General features: G+C 41.4%; 1 protein-coding gene across 2 annotated transcripts in view; it reads left to right on the top strand.

Moving 5' to 3' along the window:
* The window catches only part of kmt2bb (lysine (K)-specific methyltransferase 2Bb), a 102,756-nt gene that overhangs the window by 71,624 nt on the left and 6,459 nt on the right, over positions 1–24,673 (top strand). For both annotated transcript variants that reach the window (XM_084336983.1, XM_084336982.1), the window contains exons 28-34: positions 7,488–7,676; positions 11,079–11,182; positions 14,978–15,115; positions 15,237–15,489; positions 17,910–18,017; positions 18,776–18,859; positions 21,094–21,223. In XM_084336983.1, the coding sequence (XP_084193109.1) occupies positions 7,488–7,676; positions 11,079–11,182; positions 14,978–15,115; positions 15,237–15,489; positions 17,910–18,017; positions 18,776–18,859; positions 21,094–21,223 (1,006 nt within the window). The remainder of the gene's footprint in view (positions 1–7,487; positions 7,677–11,078; positions 11,183–14,977; positions 15,116–15,236; positions 15,490–17,909; positions 18,018–18,775; positions 18,860–21,093; positions 21,224–24,673) is intronic.

Raw genomic sequence — 24,673 nt, 5'->3', positions numbered from 1 at the left:
ATATCTATTTTGAGAGTGAAATAATCACACTGTAGAGCCCTGCTTCAGCAAGCTAACGTTAGCTACACTTAGCAGCCCCCTCCCTCCACACTGTGGTTACGTCATTGCCACTTTAGAGTTGCTCTACCGGTCACAAGGTATAGTCAAAATCCATACCGTAGCGCAAATTCATACCGTTTATACCGTATACCATTTATACCGTCCACCCCTACTGGAGACTATGAGATTTCCAACCGAGCTGTAACTGTAATTATATATTTAAAAAAAAAAGATAATAATAATGTCCCTGATGTTTAGGTCAGGCAGGGGTTCAACCTTTGCAATATACTGGGGGAAACCCTGACCCGCCAATCTGTCAATGACCGATGTTATTTGAATTCATCATCGAATCTGCTCTGACCCCTGTTTACAACATGGAAATGCTGTAGTGAATCTGTTGCTATACCTATGCTTCCTAACACCCTTCCTATGCTTCCTATCACCCTCAATATGCTTCCTAACATCCTTTCTAGGCTTTCTATCACATTTCCTATGCTTCCTAATATGCTTCCTATCACCCTTCCTATGCTTCATAATAGGGATGCACCGAATGGGAAATTCTTGGCCGAAACCGATACCGAAAATAGGAAACAGTTGGCCGAAAACCGAATGCCGAAAGGCCGAAAATGATTCATAGAAATATATATATAATGTCTTTATTTAATTTTTTTCAGCTACCTGATTATGACAAAACTTAACTTAAATAATATTAATAATCACTATTATGGAAAAGTGCTGAATCCCCCCCCATGTCTATGTGGCTTAGTGAAATCTCTTCGTACATGGCATCAGAGAAAATAATGGTCAATCTTAAGAAAAAACCACATCTCTTTGATAAATGCTGGGCTGGGTTTAGGCAATACTTAGAACAGATTACATAGTAGGTTGATGATGTAGGCTATTGTTGAAGCTCCCTTTTGTCTTTCTGATGGGTATATATTGCAATGAATGATACTGTAAATGTTATTAGTTGCTCTTTGAAGAGAAAAGATGTAACGTTAGATATTTATTTGTTTGGTATAGAAGTATGGGCACCTGTTAGACGGGTGTAACTGGGTTTACTAAATTCTCAAAATGTGTAAAAAAAAAAAAATGAATTTGTTGAGGTCCTAGTCTGGGGGAGGGGAGGGGGGGTCTGGCCTAGAGGTTTTCTTTTTGTTTATAATGATTTTTTCTTTTTCTTTTAGGGGGGGGGGTTATTTTGTATCTATTTTTCTGTAACTCGGGGAGGGGGGGCAGTTGGCAGCATTTCCTTTTGTATGGTTGTTGAACTGATGCTGTAAAACTTAAAAAAACTAAGAAAATACCAATAAACATATTGTTTAAAAAAAAATCACTATTATGGGTCCATAAAACATTTATTCAGCACTTTTGAATGCATACATTAATTCCAGACTGACTGCTGAAAGATTGTACAATTTAAACATTTTCTCTTTGCATACAACAAAATGTGCATTAAAGTCAAGTGCATTTTCTTTTCTCTGTAGGATAACTACCGTACAACAAAGAATTTCAGTCAGGATTCAGAAAATATCATAGCACTGAAACTGCCCTCACCAAAATAATCAGTGACCTCAGACTAAACTCTGACGAGAATAAGATCTCCATCCTTATCCTGTTAGATCTCAGTGCAGCATTTGATACAATCGATCACGATATTCTAATCGATCGTCTTGAAAACCATGTCGGTTTCTCAGACCATGTGCTGGGCTGGTTTAAAACATACATCAGAGGGAGGAAATTCTATGTTAAACTAGGAGATCACATGTCTGATATATACGACAACAACTATGGAGTTGCACAAGGGAGTTGCTTAGGTCCTTTACTCTTCTCCCTTTACATGTTACCGCTGGGTGATATCATCAGAGAACATAATGTAGATTTCCATAGCTATGCGGATGATACACAACTGTACATATCTGCTGAACCAAATGATACAGCGATTAGCTCCATTACAGACTGCTTACTGGCAATAAATAAATGGATGAGTAAGAACTTCCTGAAACTAAACGAGAACAAAACTGAAATTCTAATTATCGGCTCCAAAACTAAAAAAGAAACATTAATAAAGAACCTGGGGGGACTAACCCCTTGGATCAAATCTGAGGTCACTAGTCTTGGGGTTATCATAGATTCAGAACTGAACTTCAATTCTCATATTAGCAAAGTGACGAAAACATCGTTCTTCCATCTCAGAAATATAGCAAAAGTACGACCATTTATTAATCAGAACGATGCTGAGAAGCTAATTCATGCATTCATATCTAGCCGGTTAGACTACTGTAATGCACTTTTCACAGGTCTCCCTAAGAAAACCACAGAGAGGCTTCAGCTAATCCAAAACTCTGCAGCCCGACTGCTAACTAGAACCAAAAGGAGAGAGCACATTAGTCCAGTCCTAGCCGCTTTACACTGGCTTCCTGTAACATTTAGAATTGACTTTAAGGTCCTTCTCCTTACATACAAAGCTCTAAATGGACAGGGACCTAGCTACATCGCCAACACTCTAATAAATTACACACCAGCAAGAACACTGCGATCATCAGCTGCTGGACTACTAGAGGCTCCCAGAAGCAGTCAAAAGAGGATCGGTAATGCAGCCTTTATCAACAATGCCGCAAAACTATGGAACAAACTACCCCAAAACATCAGGGAAGCCAACTCGCTAGACATCTTTAAAAGACAGCTTAAAACCTATCTCTTTGCTCAGGCATTTCACTGATAGATATCTGCTACCACCTAGTGGCAAGAGGAAACATCAGGGATATCCTGACACAACTTGTATTTATTCTTACCCTGCCTACTCTTTTACACTGCCTATCAAATTCATGTGTCGGTTATTGCACTTTTTACTTCTTACTGATGACTATTTTTAAACTGAATCATTTTAAACTATTCTTATTATTTGCTAGATCCAAATGTGAAACACTGATTATTTATGACTATTTTTAAACTGAATCATTTTATTCTTATTATTTGCTAGATCCAAATGTGAAACACTGATTATTTGTTCATGAATTACAGGAGTATTACTGAATAGAGAGCCTATTAGGATGCTAGATCCTAATGTGAAACACTGTGATTTGCCATATCTTGCTATGCTCGCTCATGCCTGTATTTTTTATGTCCGTTCTATTTTATAATTTTTTGACTATTTTTAAACTGAATCATTTTAAACTATTTTTACTATTTGTGTTACTGAAAACTGTAAGCGGAGAGCCTATTGGGATGCTAGATCCTAATGTGAAACACTGTGATTCTACCTGTCTATCTTTTTATGCTCGCTTATGCCTGTATTTTTTGCTGTTGTGAAGCACTTTGAACTGCAACCTCTGTATGAAAAGTGCTATACAAATAAAGTTATTATTATTCAGAACAAAGCCAAGGTGCTTTAAAACTGCATAAAGAGCTGCACACACGAGAGGGAGAATAGCTTATAGCAGACTTAATTATGTTACTGTAGTGGCTACAGTAAGCATTTTATATAAAAGTACTCTGTATTTTTGTATGACAACTAATAAAGAAACTTGAACTACTGTCGTAATTCACGGCGTTCTAGCCTACATGGAAGGACTGTTGTATTTACTACATCGCCCGTGACTCTTAGCAGGGGATGACGTAGCTTAAGAGAGACTCGTGAGACTGGTTAGCTTAACACTAACGTTAATTAAACGTTTTTAACCGCGATGGGCATATAGTAATGGCGAGGATATAAAGCATGTTTTTTTTCATCCACTTTTTCTCCCATTTTCTATATTTTCTCCCATCCCAATTTCGTATCATCCAATTCAACCCTCCCCTGTCACGAACGCTGTTTCTTGCCTCCCACAAGCCGGCTGCAATGTGGACTTAGGTCGCTTTCACACAGGGGCTGTTTGGTCCGGACTTTCGGACCAGAATTCGATAGTCCGGTTTTTCGGGTTTGTGTGAATGCGCGGCGAACTCGGTTCGCGGACCAAACAGGCGAACTCTGGTCCGCCTGAAAACGTAGGTCTCGGTTCGGCTTCAGCGGACCAAACGCGAACCAAATATAGGAAGTGATTATTATTACCACTGCTCGCAGCACTCACTGCAAAACAAGCACACTGCATCTATCTCTCTATCTATCTATCTATCTATCTAGTATATATCTGTGCATCTTGGGAAGAAGGAAGAAAAAAACGCGGCTTATTATATTATTAATAAAACAGCTAAAAACACTGTGGTCTACAAGTTGTTTAGCGAGAGGATGGTGGTAATGTGCTTCAATAGAACAATGGATCAATGCCATGTCAAAATTCGCCTCCGCTGATCTGGAGGGCTCGCAGACAGTCCACACACAGACACACACACGCGCGCGCGCACACACGGGCTCGCAGCCACACACACATTTCCACTGTCCAATAGACAAGCGCCCTTTTCGACCGCGTGACATTGTTCAGAAGGTCTCGGTCTGCCTCACAGATTTCTATGTGAACGCAGGCGAACCAAATGAAGAATGCAACAATGTTGCAACTTCACCCCCAGAACCGCACAGAGTCCACCAAAACTATATGTGAAAGCTACCTAAGTCATACATAGCACAAGTCCCCTCCGGTACTTGAGGTAACAGCAGTCGCATCTTTTCACCTGCGCAGCTCGATCTCTCAGTGGCGAGGAGTAACGCGTGGGAGGCTCACGCTGCCCCCGTCGCTTCCTGATTCCACTGCGCAGGCGCACCAACCGACCTGTAGGAGTCGCTGTCCACAACGCCCGATCCCCACCCATCAGTTTCCCACCCCCTAATACGGCCAATGTGTATTAGTATGAACGACCAGTTAAACTGAAAGCAAATGTGGAGCGCTGGGCTCGAACAGCCGAGCCCAGCGTCTCCAGATTTCGTGGCGAGCGCCTTGCCCACTACGCCACGTAGCCGCCCGGATATAAAGCATGTTAAAGACTCATTTATTGTACGCATTGCCCGCGGAGTTTACCGTACTTTTCGCACTATAAGCCGCACCTGACTATAAGCCGCAGCAGCTAAATTGAATGATGTGTACATATATAAGCCGCACTGGACTATAAGCCGCATGTGTTTTAATGTTTAATTACCATATGTAAGGAGTGGAGCCTGCGGCTTAATTTGACTCAACACGGGAAACCTCACCCGGCCCGGACACGGAAAGGATTGACAGATTGATTGCTCTTTCTCGATTCTGTGAGTGGTGGTGCATGGCCGTTCTTATATTGAGCTTTAAGTTCCCACCTCTACAGAGAATGACTCCCATTGGGACACAATACTGTTGGACAAATAACATTAACTCATTTACAAGTTGTATTAAGTTTAGCAAATAAGGGAACAGATAAATAACATTTCAATGCAGTAAAAAAAGCAATATTTCGATTTTCGGGTTTTGTCCACATATAAGCCGCACCGTTATATAAGCCGCAGGGTCGAAAAATGGGGAAAAAAGCTGCGGCTTATAGTCCGAAAAGTACGGTACATTGAAACAGCGCGACTCCCGAGTCTTATCACAGGCTGCAGGACTGAAGAGCTCACGTTGCGCATGTAATGACTGAAGCCGCGTTTTGATTACGTCATCACAACAACATGTTAGGTAGGATACGAACGTAACCCTGTTCTTTGACATTCTGTGATATTTTTTTCTGTGCTAAAAGCCGAAAGTGCCTTTTTTAACAATTTCCGGCCAATAATTTTCGGTGGCCGAATATTCGGTGCATCTCTACTTCATAACATGCTTCATTATTACCCTTCCTATGCTTCATAACATGCTTCATTATCACCCTTCCTATGCTTCATAACATGCTTCATTATCACCCTTCCTATGCTTCATAACATGCTTCATTATCACCCTTCCTATGCTTCATAACATGCTTCATTATCACCCTTCCTATGCTTCCTAACATGCTTCCTATCACCCTCCCTATGCTTCCTAACATGCTTCCTATCACCCTCCCTATGCTTCCTAACATGCTTCCTATCACCCTCCCTATGCTTCCTAACATCCTTGCTATGCTTCCTAATATGCTTCCTATCACCCTTCCTATGCTTCCTAATATGCTTCTTATCACCCTTCCTATGCTTCCTAATCACCCTTCCTATGCTTCCTAAGCTTCCCCTCACCCTTGCTAAGCTTCCTAACATCCTTCCCATGCTTCCTATCACCCTTCGTATGCTTTCTGCTTGTTAGCTTTAGCATGCTAAAGCTAATAACTATAAGAAGAGCGGTCGGTCTTTTTGTGTGTGTGTGTGTCCGGCGTACCACCTGGTGGAGATCTGAGCTCTACTGAGCGCACCTTTTTAGGGGGCTTTCACACTAGTTCAGTGGTTGAGTCTACAAGGTCTGCATCGCTGGACGCTGTTGATGGAGGACCGTGTCGGCTCAACCTCTACATCGGGTCCTTATTCCACAAACTTGTTTGCGTTTGAGTCTAGTCTACTACACACAGTCTTCACTTCAGATAATCAAATTCTTAGTGCTTTCTCAAATATTTGCGTGCCACTGATGATTTATGAAATGTTTGAGAATGGATTATGTAAGTTTCAGTTTGATACTGCATTTCACTTCCCATGACCATGCAGTCCAATATGACAATCAATTGGATTATCTAACATGTGATTTTCCATACCTCCTTGTGATATATATATATTAGAGCTGGGCCGTTAACGGCGTTAACGTGCTGCGTTAACGCTATACTAGTATCGCGCGATAATATAATTAACGCATTAATCGAATTTTTTTATTTTTTATTTTTTTTTAACCTTTATTTACCCAGGGTAGGTTCACTAGTGAGCACAGATGCTCTTTTTCAGGAACGCCCTGCTTCACATTCACACAGTTCCATTCACACCTGGGAGCTGCCCAGTACAACCACAGTTGACACCATTGGCCACTGAGCAACTCCACTGGAGCAGTTGATTCAAGCCATGTCACATAGTTCAAGTTTGAAATGATTCGTTCTGTTTTGCTCCTGAGAGTGTGCTAGATACTGTACTGTACTGGTAATATTATTTATTTGTGTTAACTTCTGAATAAAACAACTTATTAAACACAAGTACATCTTATTGAACATTATTTTGATATTTCATTACCAATTATCATAGCAAAACAGCTTTTTCAAACAGTCTGTAATGCATTTTGGAAACGGGAGATGGGCTCATGGTGTAATGGGCCACCTGGCCTGAGAAACATAAGGAGGAAAGAAAAAGTAAGGACTTACTTCTGGTCATTATTTGGGTAGAACACACATATTTTGAATGCCTTCAGCAGGTTTTTTTTTTTTTTTTTTTAGTCATTTTAATCTAGATTAATCTAGATTAAATCCAGGATTGCAGATAGATTAATCTAGATTAAAAGAATTAATCTATGCCCACCTCTAATATATATATATAAGTGCTTCTAAATGGTTAGAATGGCAGCATCCATAATGAACATCAGTTGGCTAAATGACTTGTCCTCTGCTCCCAGTCACAGGCCCAGCTTCCCCAGTGTCTCCAGCAGGGCTGCAGGCTTCCCCAGTGTCTCCAGCAGGGCTGCAGGCTTCCCCAGTGTCTCCAGCAGGGCTGCAGGCGTTCGTATCAAGACTCCAACAGTGAAAGGGGTGTTGGACCTGGACAAGCTGAAGGAGGAGCCGCTCAGTGACACTGACAGTTCCGGGTGAGCTTTTCATCCTGCCTGTTTGATTTAACAATTTTATGGTATGACAGAGGATTTGGTTGTATTCCTTATAGCTTATATTATTATTAAAAATAAAAGAATCTTCTGTAAGACTATTTATATAAAAACTCTTGGGTGCCTAAGAAGACTTTTGCATAGTACTGTGTTTTCTATCCACTTTAGCTAAAAACACACACACACAATGTATACACACTACACTACTGTGAGACAATAATAATCACACACAAAGGGATAGCAGACTTAATGATTTTATATTTCAAATAATGAAATTAAATGTTTATCATCAACTATCCAATTAGTATTTATATTGTAACGTTTGGCCACTTTAAAATTGCCAATAAATGTGAAGTTTGAACCTGTTGTCAAGCGTCTTCAATATACCCCCCCCCCCCCCCCCTCCTCACTAATGGAACTGGTGTTGCAGAGTCACGTTAGTTAGACACTGTAGTTTAGCGTTAGCCATGTTGATAAATTCTATTCATGTCTCCTCCTCGACTTCCACTGTTTGTTGATAACTGTGACGCGGCTCTCGCCTTCTGTAGTAGCGAAGCAATAGTATCTGCTGTGTGCAGTCACAGTGCACTGCTGACAGAAGTGGATGAGAGGAAATTATATGAATGCATCAGTTTTGACCGATGCAAAGACGCTACAACAAGATGCATCGCGAGTTCAGCCTGAATTGTAGCCGGCGTGGACTTATTCCACCGGTGCACTCGCATCGTGAACGTTTATGTCGGTGCACCGATGCAAATCGATGAATCGTCACATCACTAGTCTCCATTAGCTATGTTCAGCCTGGCTGGGGCTAGCCATGGTTTAGCATGGTATGGTTGGGTTTGTGTCTCCGTTGCATGTCTTGTAAACTTTCCGGTTGCTAGGCAACTGATAAATTCAACTGTGGTATACACAGCCAGGTTTGGCCAGGTTCTAAAGACAATTGAGATGCTCACTGTGTGCTAGACAGCATGGCTAAACCCTGGCTAGTGGAGAGAGAAAAGAAGCTTCCTGTAGACTAGGGGGGGGGGGGGGGGGGGGGGGGCACATTTAACCGATATGGTACCGGTACCTGTGAATCGATACCGGTACCCAACGGTACCTTTTTTCGGTACTTTAGTACTTTTGTTGTTGAATCAAGTCAAATCCTAGGTAAGCGTATATTGTGCGTGTGAACGTTGACATGAAAAGAAAAAAGGTTTATTAAATCTTTTATTTATTTTTTGTACGGTATCTCACGTGAATCGATACTCTGTAGTATCTGTGTTTCGGTAAGTACCTTTTTAAAAGTACCGAATTAGGTACCCATCCCTAGCCACATTGTTTGACTTGTAGGGCCAATGCCAAAATATAACATAGATGGTGGGCTGTGGGGTCAAACCAGTCCGACTGGTCAGTTGTCACTAATTATGTAGAAATGTAACAAGTATGGTATATTACCTGGAATAAGTTGTCTCAAAATCACAAAATCTATATCTTATAACTCTCTGGAGTCCATTGAGGGTCAAAAAGAATATTGTGGAGAGCCCAGCCTGGCCCATGGACACAGACTTGCTGTACAGTTATTTGCAATTGTGCGTTTTCTCCATTAGACATTCACATTTAACATCCTCTTTCAGTGGCTGTAAATGGAATTTCCCTGTATTTAAGCTATGCTATTCAAACATCAATGTTTCCATTGTGGGCTTTTTCAGAGATAACCCAGACGATCAGACGAACTTCTGCAATCTGTGTTCTATTTAGCGAAGTGTACACGACTGGCCTACTATTCAGTGTTCGCCAATAGCCGCAGACCTTTTATACCTGCACGACGATGTATTACTCTAGTGTAGTGAACTCGTATTTTGTACCACATTTTGAGCCATAGAATCATCATTTAAGTTCAGTTCACTACTTGGCCCTTCTGATGGAAGCATTCAGATGGAGACAATAAATGCAAAAAGGGAATTGTCAACTGAAATAATTGTAAAGACTTTGGGCTGTGGTGTCGGCTATTCCTGTTTCACTAACTGCCTACTTTGTAAAAGCACAAGCGTTTTAATCTGAGGACTTTTCCATAGTAGTCTAGAAAAAGTGTCTGTACAGAACATGTTATGTTATTGTAAGTATTGCTTGTTAAATATGTGTAATTGACGGACCATCTATTTCTATTGTTTGTTTATTGTAGGGATGCACCGAATATTCTGCCACCGAAAATTATCGGACGAAAATGGTTAAAAAAGGCACTTTCGGCTTTCGGCAGAAAGGGTTTTAGCACCGAAAATATATCACTGAATGTCAAAGAACAGGATTACGTTCGTAACCTGCCTAACGTGTTGTTGTGATGACGTAATCAAAACGCGGCTTCAGTCATTACATGCGCAACGTGAGCTCTTCAGTCCTGCGTTCTGCAGCCTGTGATAACTCCTCTTGGGACTTGCGCTGTTTCTATGTAAACTCCGCGAGCAACTTGTCCAATAAATGCGTCTTTAACATGCTTTATATCCTCGCCATTACTATGTGTCCGTCGCGGTTAAAACCTTTTTAACTAACGTTAGCGTTAAGCTAGCTAACAAGCTTCCATTCCTCACCCTCACCAGTCTCTCTTAAGCTACATCATCCCCCGCTAAGAGTCACGGGAGATGTAGTAAATACAACAGTCCTTCCATGTAGGCTAGAACGCCGTGAATTATGACAGTAGTTCAAGTTTCTTTATTAGTTGTCATACAAAAATACAGAGTACCGGTACTTTTATATAAAATGCTTACTGTAGCCACTACAGTAACATAATTAAGTCTGCTATAAGCTATTCTCCCTCTCTCGTGTGTGCAGATCTTTATGCAGTTTTAAAGCACCTTGGCTTTGTTCTGAATGCACTTTGTTGTAGTTATCCTACAGAGAAAAGAAAATGCACTTGACTTCAATGCACATTTTGTTGTATGCAAAGAGAAAATGTTTAAATTGTACAATCTTTCAGCAGTCAGTCTGGAATTAATGTATGCATTCAAAAGTGCTGAATAAATGTTTTATGGACCCATAATGGTGATTATTAATATTATTTAAGTTATGTTTTGCCAGAATCATGTCTTTTGTCATAATCAGGTAGCTGAACAAAAAAAATACATTATATATATATTTCTATTAATAATTTTCGGTTTTCGGCCAACTGTTTCCTATTTTCGGTATCGGTTTCGGCCAAGAATTTCCCATTCGGTGCATCCCTAATTTATTGTTTTGAGTAAGGGGCGAGTAAGGGGCAGGCTAAATGAGATTTTCTTCTCCCTGCTCTTTTTTGCTCATGGAACGTGCAAATTGGGAGGTGCTTTTATTATGAAATTATGCTGTTGTGCTTTTGTGGAGTTGTACATTGCCGTGTCATTCCAGTATAATCACAGTTGGCTCTTGCAGGTCTGGGTATTTGGATCGTCTGGCGTTGTCTCGGGGAGACACAGGAAAACAAGCGTGGGACGCAGTGGGACACAGCACCTTGACGGACTGGAGGAAGTACTCAGGTATTTTCAATGTTAATTACTTTATTCCAAGTATTCAAGTGTTCCTTTTATTAATCCCCTTGGGGAAGTTCAAGTGTCATAGCAGCATGGTGGGGGTACAGGTAGGATAGGTAGTAATAGGGGTGTAACGATGCGACCTCACAACGATTAATTTCGATTACAATTATTCAAGCAACGATTCAATGCATCATGAAATCTCTTCATTTGACCACGATTCGATTCGATACATTTTCTATCAGTTAATTCCCCAAAAAAGATTTAATACACAAATGTGGTTGAGGGAACTGATTCACTCAGCATGAATGGACTTGTCTATAGGTCAATAAAAACAATACACACAAAAAAAAACATATTTTTATTTAATTTTTTTTAATTAATTTAATTCTAATAGATTCTAACATATTCAAATCGATGCATCAATTCTAACACATTAGAATCGATGCATTTCGATTCATCGATTCATCGTTACACCCCTAGGTAGTAATAATAATATAGAACAAAGTGCAAGTAACAGGGTTTGTACGGGTGCTGGAAATCCTTGAAAATGCTTGTATTTCAATGTGCTGTTTTCAAGGTTTTAAATGTGCTTGAATTGTGTATAAAGTGCTGGAAAGTTATTGAAATTGTAATTGCACTTTATACTTTCATAATAAATTGCTATTCTGACTGAATGGTTTGGTTTTTAGATAAAGAAATAAAATAAGTCGGAGCGACTCGAGCGAGCCTAATAATGTGGCAGGGCTTGACCCGTAGTTTTTTTTTTTTTACCTGTGCCATCTGAGAACAGCACGTGTGTGTGGCCAACATGCCGGGAGGCTGCCGTTTTAATGAGCTCTGGCTTGGATATATAAAATATAATTCATGGTTAAAAAGAGGAGAACATCCCAGAGTAGTCGTGTGCAAAATATGCAGAAAGGGCTTGCAGATTTTTACCATGGGCGAGTCTGCACTTTCGAGCCACATGAAAGGTGAACCAACGTGTCTCGGCCTGGCTCGCCAGGTACTACTAAGTTCGAGACTACAAGTGCTCCACACCTGTCTCCGTAAATGTTCGTTATAAAAATACCACTTCAATAAGCGAAATAGTCAAGTAACAGGCAGAATACGCTATTGGAATTACAAACTTGTGTTTACCGGACTCTGTTTTTCACTGCAGTGTTTTGAAATAGGCAGCATGTAGCCTAGCCTAACGTTAGCTAATTCCCTTCCATGTATTTCAAAACACGAAAACGTGTTGTGTATTGAAATGGTATTTAATTTTTATAACCAAACATTTACGGAGACTGGTGTGGAACTGGTGTGGGGCAGTTGTAGTCTGGAACGCAGTAACGTACTGTATGTGTGTCATGTATGTCATAAATGTTATGATGAATTGAAAATGGGGGACCCTGATGTAAACAAGACAAAGGTATTTCTCTGGTCTGCATCCCCTTAACACTATGATCGCCGAGAACGTGTTAAGACGTCATTCCTAGCCATGCTCATTCTGCCGAAGACGCCGTAACTCGTCTTTGATATCAATATTTCAAAAATCTGTGATCGAAATCATATTTCCCCTCCGCAGCCTTGAGACACACTGCAAAGCTCCACTCAACTCTAGCGGTTCAAGAGCGCCATCTGGTGGCCGATCGGCAGATCGCCAACCGGAAATCACCCTTTGAACCGGAAGGGCTCACTCCGGTCCGGGCACTCGCTATCGTTAGAGAGACTCCGTCTTCACACAGTGAACATCGATCGGTGCAAATAACTCGAAAACACAACATGATTTGGACGTATATACTATTATACAACCTGGAAATAGATCGGGCATTTCTACATCCCATAATAGAAAAAATTCTGTTCCACGCTCATCTGCCAGCGGCGCGAGGAAGCCACGGTGAGTTTCAACGTTATTTTCTAACGTCTTCTATACTAACTGATCTGATGAACATATGACCCACACTAGATGAATGCTATAATGTTGCCCACGGAATTATAAACGCCCCCTCGCCCATCCGGTCAACATCAGATGACGTGTAGTAACTTCTAGAACCACGTCCAGTTGAAATTTTTTATCTCGCGCCGATTGCTATCAAACTGTATTTCATCATCAATATAATGCATTTGGAGCTATAAATCAAGTTCTGGAGAAAGCTGCAGAAAAAACGATAAAAACATACTTATACTTTAGACCATATTTTAGTATGAATATGTGAATGAAAAAGTTTAACGTTGCTACACCCTGAACAATACATATAGGACATTGAATGGGCCATAATAATGGCAATTTAGCAATAGAATTTAAAAAGTTATAGCCCTGCAAAGAAGGGGAACTTCTCCATAGACAAATAGAGCTGGCAAGGGATGGTAAATCATGAATTTTAACGATGGCGATCAAAGTGTTAACAATTGTGTGTATTGAGCTGTACTGTACCATTCTGCAATCTGTTAATAATGTTTTCAATCAATCAAACGTGACGAGCCAGGCCAAATTTAGCATGTTAATTTATGGAATATGCAATCTAACAGCTAACGTGAACTTTACAGTAAATTACATGGATAATAATGTTAAGTTAGTTCATTCCTGTAGGTATACTAGGTAGGCCATCATTAGGCTCTCAAATGCATAGGCAGTAGCCTATAAATGAAAATGAAATATAAATGTTGTATACATACATACATAAGGCTCAAGGAGCTGATTGACTGCCTACCTCAAAGTCTGTTCTCTTATTTAGCAAATTTTCAGTAAATATTTGATTGAAATTGAAGTTTTATCTGGTGATTATTTGAGTGATTGTTTACCTACAGGAATGAACTAACTACCTTAACATTATTATCCATGTAATTTACTGTAAAGTTCACGTTAGCTGTTGTTAGTCCTAACAGTCCTAACAGTTCTCCAGTTCACCTGCCGTTAGCTCTCCAGCAATTGGCAGCAGTCCGGTCCATTACACCCTTGGGTGGCCTGGTGGTTAGAGACTTGTTTTGTAACCCATCCCTGTCACTCTGACCCTCCTGGTGTTCATGAACCACACTGAACCACTCTGACCCTCCTGGTGTTCATGAACCACACTGAACCACTCTGACCCTCCTGGTGTTCATGAACCACACTGAACCACTCTGACCCTCCTGGTGTTCATGAACCACACTGAACCACTCTGACCCTCCTGGTGTTCATGAACCACTCTGACCCTCCTGGTGTTCATGAACCACACTGAACCACTTTGACCCTCCTGGTGTTCATGAACCACACTGAACCACCCTGACCCTCCTGGTGTTCATGAACCACTCTGACCCTCCTGGTGTTCATGAACCACACTGAACCACTTTGACCCTCGTGGTGTTCATGAACCACACTGAACCACCCTTACCCTCCTGGTGTTCATGAACCACACTGAACCACTTTGACCCTCCTGGTGTTCATGAACCACACTGAACCACCCTTACCCTCCTGGTGTTCATGAACCACACTGAACCACCCTTACCCTCCTGGTGTTCATGAACCACACTGAATCCCTACCACTCTGACCTTCCTGGTTGCCATGCATATCTATGTGCCGCTCAGAGGGACATGCAAAGGTCGCACAAATTACACTGTAAAACATGACGATAGGAGTGTTCGGAAAATCCAAATCCATATCCAAAAAATGTTGACTATTAAAATATTTGAAAGGTCTGCTGCTGCTAAAAGTCGTGTACAACATTCATAGCTTTTCACTTAGTTCAGCATTTAATAGCATAACGAAAAATGCTACAAATAGTTGTTGTTTTAAATGACTGCGTATTAACCATATTATATAACTGTATGCTCGCTAGGCGGTGCTTCTAGCTCAGACGATGAACCACTGCCATCTGACGAGGATGAGGAGTGTCCCGCTAACCGAGATCAGCCTCACCTAATATTCCAGATAACGAGCGACGATGGTTTCAACGTGGAGGCGGACAGCATAGACGGTAAGGCTTTTTTACAGAATCCGGTCCGTCCGAGGTCCTCAATCGTCGATGCATTACTACACTCGCAAAAGGAATTCTGAAGTGTTCATTTTGCACTTCCTGTTTTCTCGACCCCCGCCAGTGGCCTGGAGAGCGGTGATAGATGGGGTGCAGGAGGCACGGGCGGTAGCCAGGCTGAGGCAGCTGAACTTCCTAGGGACCACCGGCGCTCGCATGCTGGGCCTGGTCCACGACGCTGTGGTGTTCCTGGTGGAGCAGCTCCAGGGGGCCGGCCGCTGCCAGCGCCACAGCTTCCGCTTCTTCAAACAGTTCACCCAGGAGGAGGACCTGCCTGTCAACCCCAGCGGCTGTGCCCGCTCCGAGGTCTACCTGAGGTAGGTGGTAGTACTAGGGATTAGTGTTGTCACGATACTGGAATTTCGACTTCGATACGATACCTTGAAAAGTATCGATACTTCGATACCATTTCGATACCACTTATTTTTTTTTATTTTTTTTTTAAACAAATTTAGCTTTGGTTGCTGGTTGATTCTCCTCAGCTTCTCTCTGGTACTATAAGAGAAGATAAATATAACACTTTTAAAACCCTTTGTTTATCTTTAGATCACACATTTAAAAATAACTGTTCATCTCACTTCAATCATTTTTATTGCAGATGCAGAACATGGTATTTTCTCAAGCAGACAGATGTAAACACTGTAATCTGTGTTGCATGTACCTGACAAACTGAACTGTTTGTATTACAGTTAGTAACAGTTTCGATTTTTATTTAGAGAGAGAGAGAGAGAGAGAGAGAGAGAGAGAGAGAGAGAGAGAGAGAGAGAGAGTATGCTCGGAGCATTTAGTAACGTTACATTTTCAACAAGATTGCTGCTATTTAAACACTTCATGGAAATGGGGTAACGTTAACCTTATGTCGACTGTAGTATTGTATGACCTCGACATAACGTTTAAACGTTAACGTTACTCCGTTTCCATGCAGTAATTATAAAAGTGGCCAGCTAAGCTAATGGAGGAACGACTAGCGGTAGCTAACGTTAGCTAATAGCTGTAACGTTACTAACAACGAATCAGCTGTTGATATTATGCGCCATCAGTAGACAACGTATCATGTATTAAACTAGAGTTAATGGTTTAATGCTTCAGTCACAGTGACGTTGAAAGAGCAGCTGTCACGAACCTCTTTCATATCTTTATGGAGATCCGCGTTGGCACTGCTCTGTAACACCGCTTGCAAATGGGCATCGTGGCATCTTTAGCTTGTCCTTCGTTGTTTACTTCAAACCCGAAGTACCTCCAAACAGCACTTCTGCTGTTTTCTTTATCCACAAGCACAAGTTGCGGAGGCTCTGCATTTGCCATCTTCAGCTAAAATGTTTGTTTATAAACTGAAGACGGCTCTGTGAGGGGGAGGGCTGGAGGAGGCGGAGGGGCAAGCGTGCTCTGAACAGCGTGTCAACAACTTGCGGTAGATCAGCTGGTACCGTTACTGCAGAAAGAATCGGTATTTCGGGAAATGAGTATCGAAACCGTTTTAAATATTCAGTATCGATATGTATCGATACTTCGATATTTTTGACAACACTACTAGGGATGGGGTTGTGACTTGTGAGTAATCGATTACTCGCTGTTTTCAACTGAACAGAGTAGTTTTTGAGGGTGCTCGGTTTTTCTTTTATTTTTTCTTTTTTATATATTTGGTTAATATGTCCTCCGAAAGTGCCTGTACAGAAATCTCGCTTTGAAATCTCGCCCCCGAAATCCTGCAAGCGTTATCTAAAAGATAAAAACAGCGGTTTGTGTTTACTGCATTTCCAAATTGTGCCAACAACATGTCGCCTTACTAACGAAGGGAACCGAGTCATAAAACAGGGGGCGGGCATCACAAACACCGCCCTGGCTTGGTTCAAGTCCTACCTGGAAAACGGAACCTTCTCAGTGAGCTTAACGAACTGTTCCTCCCAGAAAGCAAACCTCACCCACGGAGTCCCACAGGGTTCGATCCTTGGGACTCCGTGGGGGATCCGGTATTGAAGAACTGATACTGATTTGTTTGGAAATTAAAATGGGTATTTCCCCTTGTGGGTTGCGTTCAGCTTCAGTGGTAGTGTTGTTGTGTCTGTTCTATGTATGTTTAACCACAACGGCAGATCGAGCATGTAGATCACTGGTTTCCTCTCTTTCTCATCTCCACCCACTGTGAAATGTTTGCAATCTTCCTTCCAAGCAAGTTTCATAGCACATTTAGTCACTTTTGACGGAGCTAGGCTAGCTGCTCCCTACCGCTTCCAGTCGATTTGCTAAGCTAGGCTAGTGTGCACCCGGACCTCTCTCTCTGGGGCTATTGGACACACAGATGAAAATTATATAAATGTTCTTGTCTTGACTCTAGGGACGTAAGTGTAAATTGGCAAATAAGTCTGTTTCCCAAAGTGTTCCTTATAGAAGATGATGAGGATGGAGCCGTTAATCCCTGCATCACTTTCTAAATGACATTTCTAGGACTCTGCACAACATGATCCTGCCGTGTTTCTTTTTTTCCCCGCAATAGTAGAGAAATCGGGAGTAAGACCAAAGGAAGTATTGGAATTGTGGTCAAAATATGACCGGAAGAGAACTGCTAGAAGTAGATAAATAATTAAACAAAACGATTGCACAATAACCTGTTAAAACGAACAAGAACTCAAGCTTCTATTGACGGTATTCACACAGTGGCAGTCTTGCTCTTATGTCATGCTCAGGTTGGGATTCCTACAGCGCACATTTCATCCCTTTTCTCTTTTTCTCATTTCAGGAAATCCACCTTTGACATGTTCAACTTCCTGGCTTCGCAGCACAGGCAGCTGCCTGACATCGGGTCATATGATGATGAGGAAGATGAGGTCCTTCTCAAGTCCACCAGGTCAGACCTCATTCTTAGCTGTGTCACGGATTAAATCAAACATGGGTGTTTTTAAAGGACAATACCGGGGACACGTGTCAATGTGTCCTCAATGCATCTTGGCTGCAGTCACACCTGTACTGTCCACTTGTGATTGGATCACTCAGAAGTTCAGAACGCATGTTAACGCTAAACGTGAACAGGGCCTTTGACTGACGCTGTGTAGACCTTTGTAAAGCAAATAATTGGAGAATGTGCAGTGGTTTACAACCTCTTAAAAACGGGCCTAAAATGTATCTTATCATATCAAACTTGAGTGTATTACGCACCCACCAACATTTAATTTTCAGCCCGGCTGTCGAAATAATATTAAATACATCAAATGTTTTTGTATTCAAGTTGGTGTTTTTTGCGAGGCTACTGGGAGCTTGGTGTATCTGGCGAGAGCTTGTACGGAACGTGCAGGAATTTAAATTGGCACGCAAGTGTCGCAAATGCAGCCGCCAGTTCAGTGTTGTTATGTTTTTTTTTCTTTTGGTATGGTTGTGAAATCTGTATTAAATGTGGCTCTTAAGTGGTATTAAAAAGTCTTAAATGTAACTTAAGTAAACCTGCAGAAAGTCTGCAGATACCCTGTTTGTAGTAAAGCAACTCTTATATAAACACAAGCGAGAAACAGATTGGAATTCCCCTTTAAACAACCACACGAGAGAGGAACCAAACAGTAGTCATGGTTGGATGTTTTTATTTAATTTTATCTTCTGCTCCACTTCCTCCAGGCGTGCCACCAGCTTGGAGCTACCCATGGCCATGCGCTTCAGACATCTAGAGAGGTCCTCCAAGGAAGCTGTAGGCGTGTACAGGTCAGTATGCAACAACATTCACATGTAATGTCTGTAACTGTGAAAGTGAAACCTCCCAATGCCCTTGAACTGGGTGAACCGTGTTGGGATAGTCCCAGCTGTGAAAGCAACACAGGGTCCAAGTTGGAAGTAGACCATTTCCTGTTTTACAGACTGTTCTTGTTGGCAGTGTTTGTAACTGAGAGAGTGAAACCTCATGGGCCCTTTTTGAAATTGGAGATCATGTTGTCCCAAATGAACGTAAACAAGGTCCATTTGCTGTTTTCTTCTTGAGAATTCAGGGTGCAATGACTCATTGAGTTTGGGAATAGAGACCTTGCATGGAATGTGTAGAATGACCATTTGCCCTCCATGTTGGAAGAAACATTGGTTTCTATTTGTTGATAATGATATGAGAAATATATCAACAAACATTTTATAATTTTGTATTACTGGATCTTGTAAACGCATCACAGTGGAACAGTAAAATCAAGCGTTTACTATGTTTTAAAAACTCTACAACTGGAGTTAACTGGCCTCACACCAGGATTTACAGTCACTGTAGAACGCTGTCTGCCAATCAGCTTCCATGCAAACAACCTGCAAAGTTAATGCTAATTGTTACATGTATGAAAAAGGATTTGCGCCATACACCGGGAGGTCTAGTTAAATGAAAACACAGATTTGGGTGGTCTAGCCTAGTTTGCTACGTTACTTAGTCTACTAAACAAGTAGGGTCCATTTGACCGTACCGACATGCCACTCTGCCCCTAGTGGTCGCACACATGCATCACACTGTCTTCAATCAAAGAGCCTGGATGTCATGATGAATGAATCTATGACACTTTGTGTCCTTGTTGAATTAATCAGAAACCCTCCTTGGTCTGACCCCTCCTTATTGATACACCTGTTAAAATTGTCATCTACTCCCTATAACACCAGAGCTACTCACCATATCTCGCTAGATGTTCCCCTTGTTAACACTTCCTTTGGTCAAACCTCCTTCCAAGTTGCTGCTCCCAGCAGTTGGAACCAGATGCAAAATTGATCCCCCTCGCTACTTTTAACACATTCTGTGCCATGCAGTTTGCCCATCTTATACCACTCTCTGCCAGTGCTGTAAGCCTATGGAGTCGCTCACCTTCTTTGCAGGACTATAACTTTTTAAATATTATAGCTATATCGACATTACTATGGCCCATTCAACATCGGGTATCCATCGTTCCGGATGTGGGAACGTTATATTTTTCCATTCATACATTGTCGTGTTAGTACCGTCGTGAATATAAGTATGTTTTTAGAGTGTAGAGCAGTAATTCCTAGAACGCGAGTTATAGGCCCCGACGCATATTATACATAATCGATTGGCGTTTCGTTCCTATACACGCTATATTCAAAAATTCAAATGCATATGATCGCTATACATTATGCTCCATCATGCGTGAAGGAAAGGGGGGTGGGTCGTTTATGATTCCTTGATTGTCAGTAACGGCTTTCTTTAGTACGACATCATACGTTGTTCAGATGGATTGCAATGAAATAAATGCACAATCGAGCTGGAATTAACGTTAGATTCCTCTTACCTGTGACCGATGAGTCTGGAGAAAAAAAAATCCAATAATTTGATTTCGATCTGCTAGATCCATTTTCTGTTTGTACGATGCAATAAACGACGAAAGCATATTGATTATTGCGTCTCGAAAGCGATCCAATGCACTCGAGGTGTTTGTCTGGATCCACGTAACAAGATAGCTCTGCCGGAGCATTTTCCCCGATGCACAGAGCGCCACAACCGGTTTAGAGTGGAGTGAAACTCGCCCGAAATCCACCAGGCGGCGGTATTGAGGCGTTGAAATATCAGACAGAGTCCAGCTGGCTCCCGGAGCCTTCCTGGATGAATTATGAATGCCAATAGCGAATAAAGGAAATAACGATCATAAAAACGCGTTAACTCGTTGTTGGCACTCAACGATTGGCGGGCAATAACGAGTAAACTTGTTTTTGGCGCAGAATGTGTTATTAAGGACTCTTATCGCAGAGTTGTTTACACACACCTGCAACTTTTAGCCACCAGCCTTTTAACCATTATTTCACTGTTCCGCTTCATGTATGTAATTATTATTATTTTATATATATTTTTTTCCTTTTTGTTTCCTTTTTTCCTGTCGCCGGGCCATCATTGTAAATAATAATTTGTTCTTAATTGACCTGGTTAAATAAAGATTAAACAAAAAAGAACGTTGCCTCTGTCACAGGTCCGCTATCCACGGGCGCGGTCTGTTCTGCAAGAGGAACATCGAGGCCGGGGAGATGGTGATTGAGTACGCAGGCATCGTCATCCGCTCAGTGCTCACTGACAAGAGGGAGAAATACTACGACGGCAAGGTGGGATTTCTGTTGTTTGTCTGTTTACTTTGTTTTCCTTCCTTGCCATACCTTGCTATTAGCGATGCCCCCGATCACGTTTTTTGTCACAGATCGTCTATGAGCCATATCGGCCGATACACTGCCGATAACGATCGTTTTTGGTTTTGTTATAGCAGCTGGCAGTATTATACTGTAGGTCTAACACGGGCATTCTCAAAGTCCGGACTAAATTATCCAATCTAATCTTAGAAATTAAGTAAAGTAAATAGTACTGGGTGTTAACACATTGATTGCAATTGATGCATTATATAAAAAAAAAAGTTAATTCTTTTTAATTCGAAGCTTCGAATTAAAATCGAAGCTCGGCCCCGAAGCTTCGATTGCCAAAAAAAAATTCTAAGGTCAGCCCTAAATAACACCGTCGGGTCTCAGTGAGTTGCTTCTAGTCAACATGCCCGAGACAGATTGTTTTTTCATCCATACATTTCCTTTTTATACCGTTTTGAATAGAGTATGGTTTGGGTGTTTTTTCAGTAATTCCAGGAAAAAGGCGAGAAAAATGCATTTTACTGTAATCCAGTCATCACGTTGTAATTTTTCGGCTGATTATCTAATCATCCTGAAATCAACGCTAGATTATCACTATTATGTCTCCTCGTCCATACATGAAATGACCATCGTAGCGGGGAGCTCGCCCCCCCCCCCCCCCCCCTCCTACCCAACGGTAAACAGCCATACACGGTCCACACAGATAGCTGTGATCGGGGTAGAAATAAATGTCAGATCAACGATCAAATTCATATGTGATGTTCTTACCCTTGTATCTGATGTAATGCAAAAGAGATAATCCAAATATCTGATCGCAATTCCAAATAATGCTTGTGGAGGTCCGCAACACACTAGCGACCGTTTCACAATGACGGGCGGGCGGAGTTACTGTTCGATGCCATCGTTGTATAGAAGTGGCTCGCCTGAATATTTAAACCCCACCCGCCCGGCTCAGATCGCCTCCTAAAACACCATCCCATTTTGAATGAGATCCAATAGCTCCGCCTGGCAGTAGAGGGCGGTGTTGACCGTCTGCCAGCTCAGACAGGCTCTGAAGGGGATACCAGAGGCTGCAGCTATGAATTATGAATAGATATAGCGAATAAACGAAATAACGATCCCAAAAACGAGTTAACTAGTTTCTGGCGCTCAATGCATGGCGGCCAATAACGAGTTAACTTGTTTATGGCGCACATTGTGTTAAGCATAAGAGCATCTAAGTAAATTTACTTCTGACCATTATAGTCAAAGTATTTTCCTATGAACGTGGAGTCCGCTTTGAGCGTTTCCAGGGTTAGCGGCTAATGCTAGTTAGCTTAGCCTAGTTATGGGATAACTTAGTTAGCAGCTAACGTTAGCCCATTGCTAATTTATTGACAATTTTTACGGTGTTTGCAGACCCATCGTATATTATAACTATGGAGCCAATAGTATGGCTCATTTGACAGGTACTATTTATTGTCAAACACTGACGAACCAGTTAATTTCTACATACTTTCGTTTGTGCGCTATTCCACGCTAAACATCGGCCAGTTTCAAAATAATCCAGTCTCGTTTTCTAGATCATTTCAAACCTTTATTTATACTTGTGAAAGCACTGAGGATTCCCTCGTTTTCTAGATCATTTCAAACCTTTATTTATACTCGTGAAAGCACTGAGTTTTCTCTCATTTACAGATTGCGAGATATGACGTGCTATATGCATATGCGCAAATCGTTGGGGTTGCTCACCTAAAACCTATATTATTTCCAAATCAAAGGTATTAACATATAGTAGGGCTGAGCCCAAACGTTCGGACCTTCGTTCGTTACGTTTTTCTTGTTTTTTTTATTTGTTTGCGTCTATTCATTCTGTTTAAACCAATGGGGTTTTTCTTCACAGTTGCAGATAAAAATTAGGCTACACTGATATTATAGTATAAAAAAAACTGATGAGGTATATTCAGGCATTAAAGCGTTCCGTCTTGGGACGGATATCCGTCCATTTGATTTGGAGATTCCATCATTTGATTCGGAGTCGTGACGGATTTTAACCTGAGCCAATCAGAGGCGTCAAATATCATTTTTTTTCCCCCTACCGCGGCCGCACCAAGCAGTCATTTGCGAGCAATCGACAAATTCTCAGGCAAATGCAACCAACCAGAAGGCGAGATTGTTCTGAGTTTACAGCCCTTTCACCCGCCTCCGCTGTGCTCAGCACCAATGGGAAGCGCCCATTTTCTTTTGAGTTTCTGAAACTCCGCCATTGTTCTCTAGCGTCTAGCTCTACTCGCGTGTAAACTTGACTCATCAACAACATGCGGCAACTTTTACGAGACCGTAAGTTAATTTGACTTATTCTAGTCTAAAGAAACATATATATTACTATTGCTATTGATAAATCTAGGTAACGTGAATGCCACAAAACGAATGCCTTTTGTTAATCAGAACGTTATTTATGCGACAAGCAGTGTGTTGTTGTTGTTGTTGTTGGTGGTGTTGTTTTGTGTGTGCTTGCGCCGCTCGCTTTCTGATAAATGTATGAATGTTGATCAATCTAGGTAACGTTAATGCCACAAAACTAATGACTTTGTTAACACTTTGGCTGCCGGAGGTTAAATTCATGATATACCATCTGTTGCCAGCTCTATTTGTCTATGGATAAGTTCCCCTTCTTTGCAGGGCTATAACCTTTTAAATCATATTGCTAGATTGCCATTATTAGGGCCCATTCAAAGTCCTATATGTATTGTTCATTGTGTAGCAACGTTAAACTTTTTCATTCACATATTCATAGTAAAATATGGTCTAAAGTATAAGTATGTTTTTATCGTTTTCTGCAGCTTTCTTCAGAACGTGATTTATAGCTCCAAATGCATTATATTGATGATGAAATACAGTTTGATAGCAATCGGCGCGATATAAAAAAAAATCCAACTGGACGGACTTCTGGAAGTTACTACACGTAATCTGATGTTGACCGGATGGCCGAGTGGGCGTTTATAATTCCGTGGGCAGCGTTATACCATTCATCTAATGTGGGTCAAATGTTCATCATAGCAGTTAGTATCGTACACATTGAAAAATAACGCTGAATCTTACCGTATCTTCCTCGCGCCGTTGGGCGATGAGCGTGGAACAGACATTTTCCTATTATGGGATATAGAAATATCCGGTCCATTTCCAGGTTGTATAATAATATATACGTCCAAATCATGTTGTTTTTTCGAGTTATTTGCAGCGATCGATGTTCACTGTGTGAAGACTGAGTCTCTCTAACACTAGCGAGTGCCCGGACCCCATATGGAGTGAGTCCTACCGGGTTAAAGGTAACATCCGTTTTTTCGATCTGCCGATCGGCCACCAGATGGCGGTCTTGAACCGCTAGAGGATTGAGAGGAGATCACACTTGTGTCTCAGGGCCCCGGAAAGGAAATATGA

The sequence above is a fragment of the Notolepis coatsorum genome (genome assembly GCF_963971535.1).
Source record: "Notolepis coatsorum genome assembly, chromosome: 19".
NCBI lineage: Eukaryota > Metazoa > Chordata > Actinopteri > Aulopiformes > Paralepididae > Notolepis > Notolepis coatsorum.
Note: the sequence above shows the minus strand (reverse complement) of the source record. Positions and strands in the feature narration are given on the sequence as shown.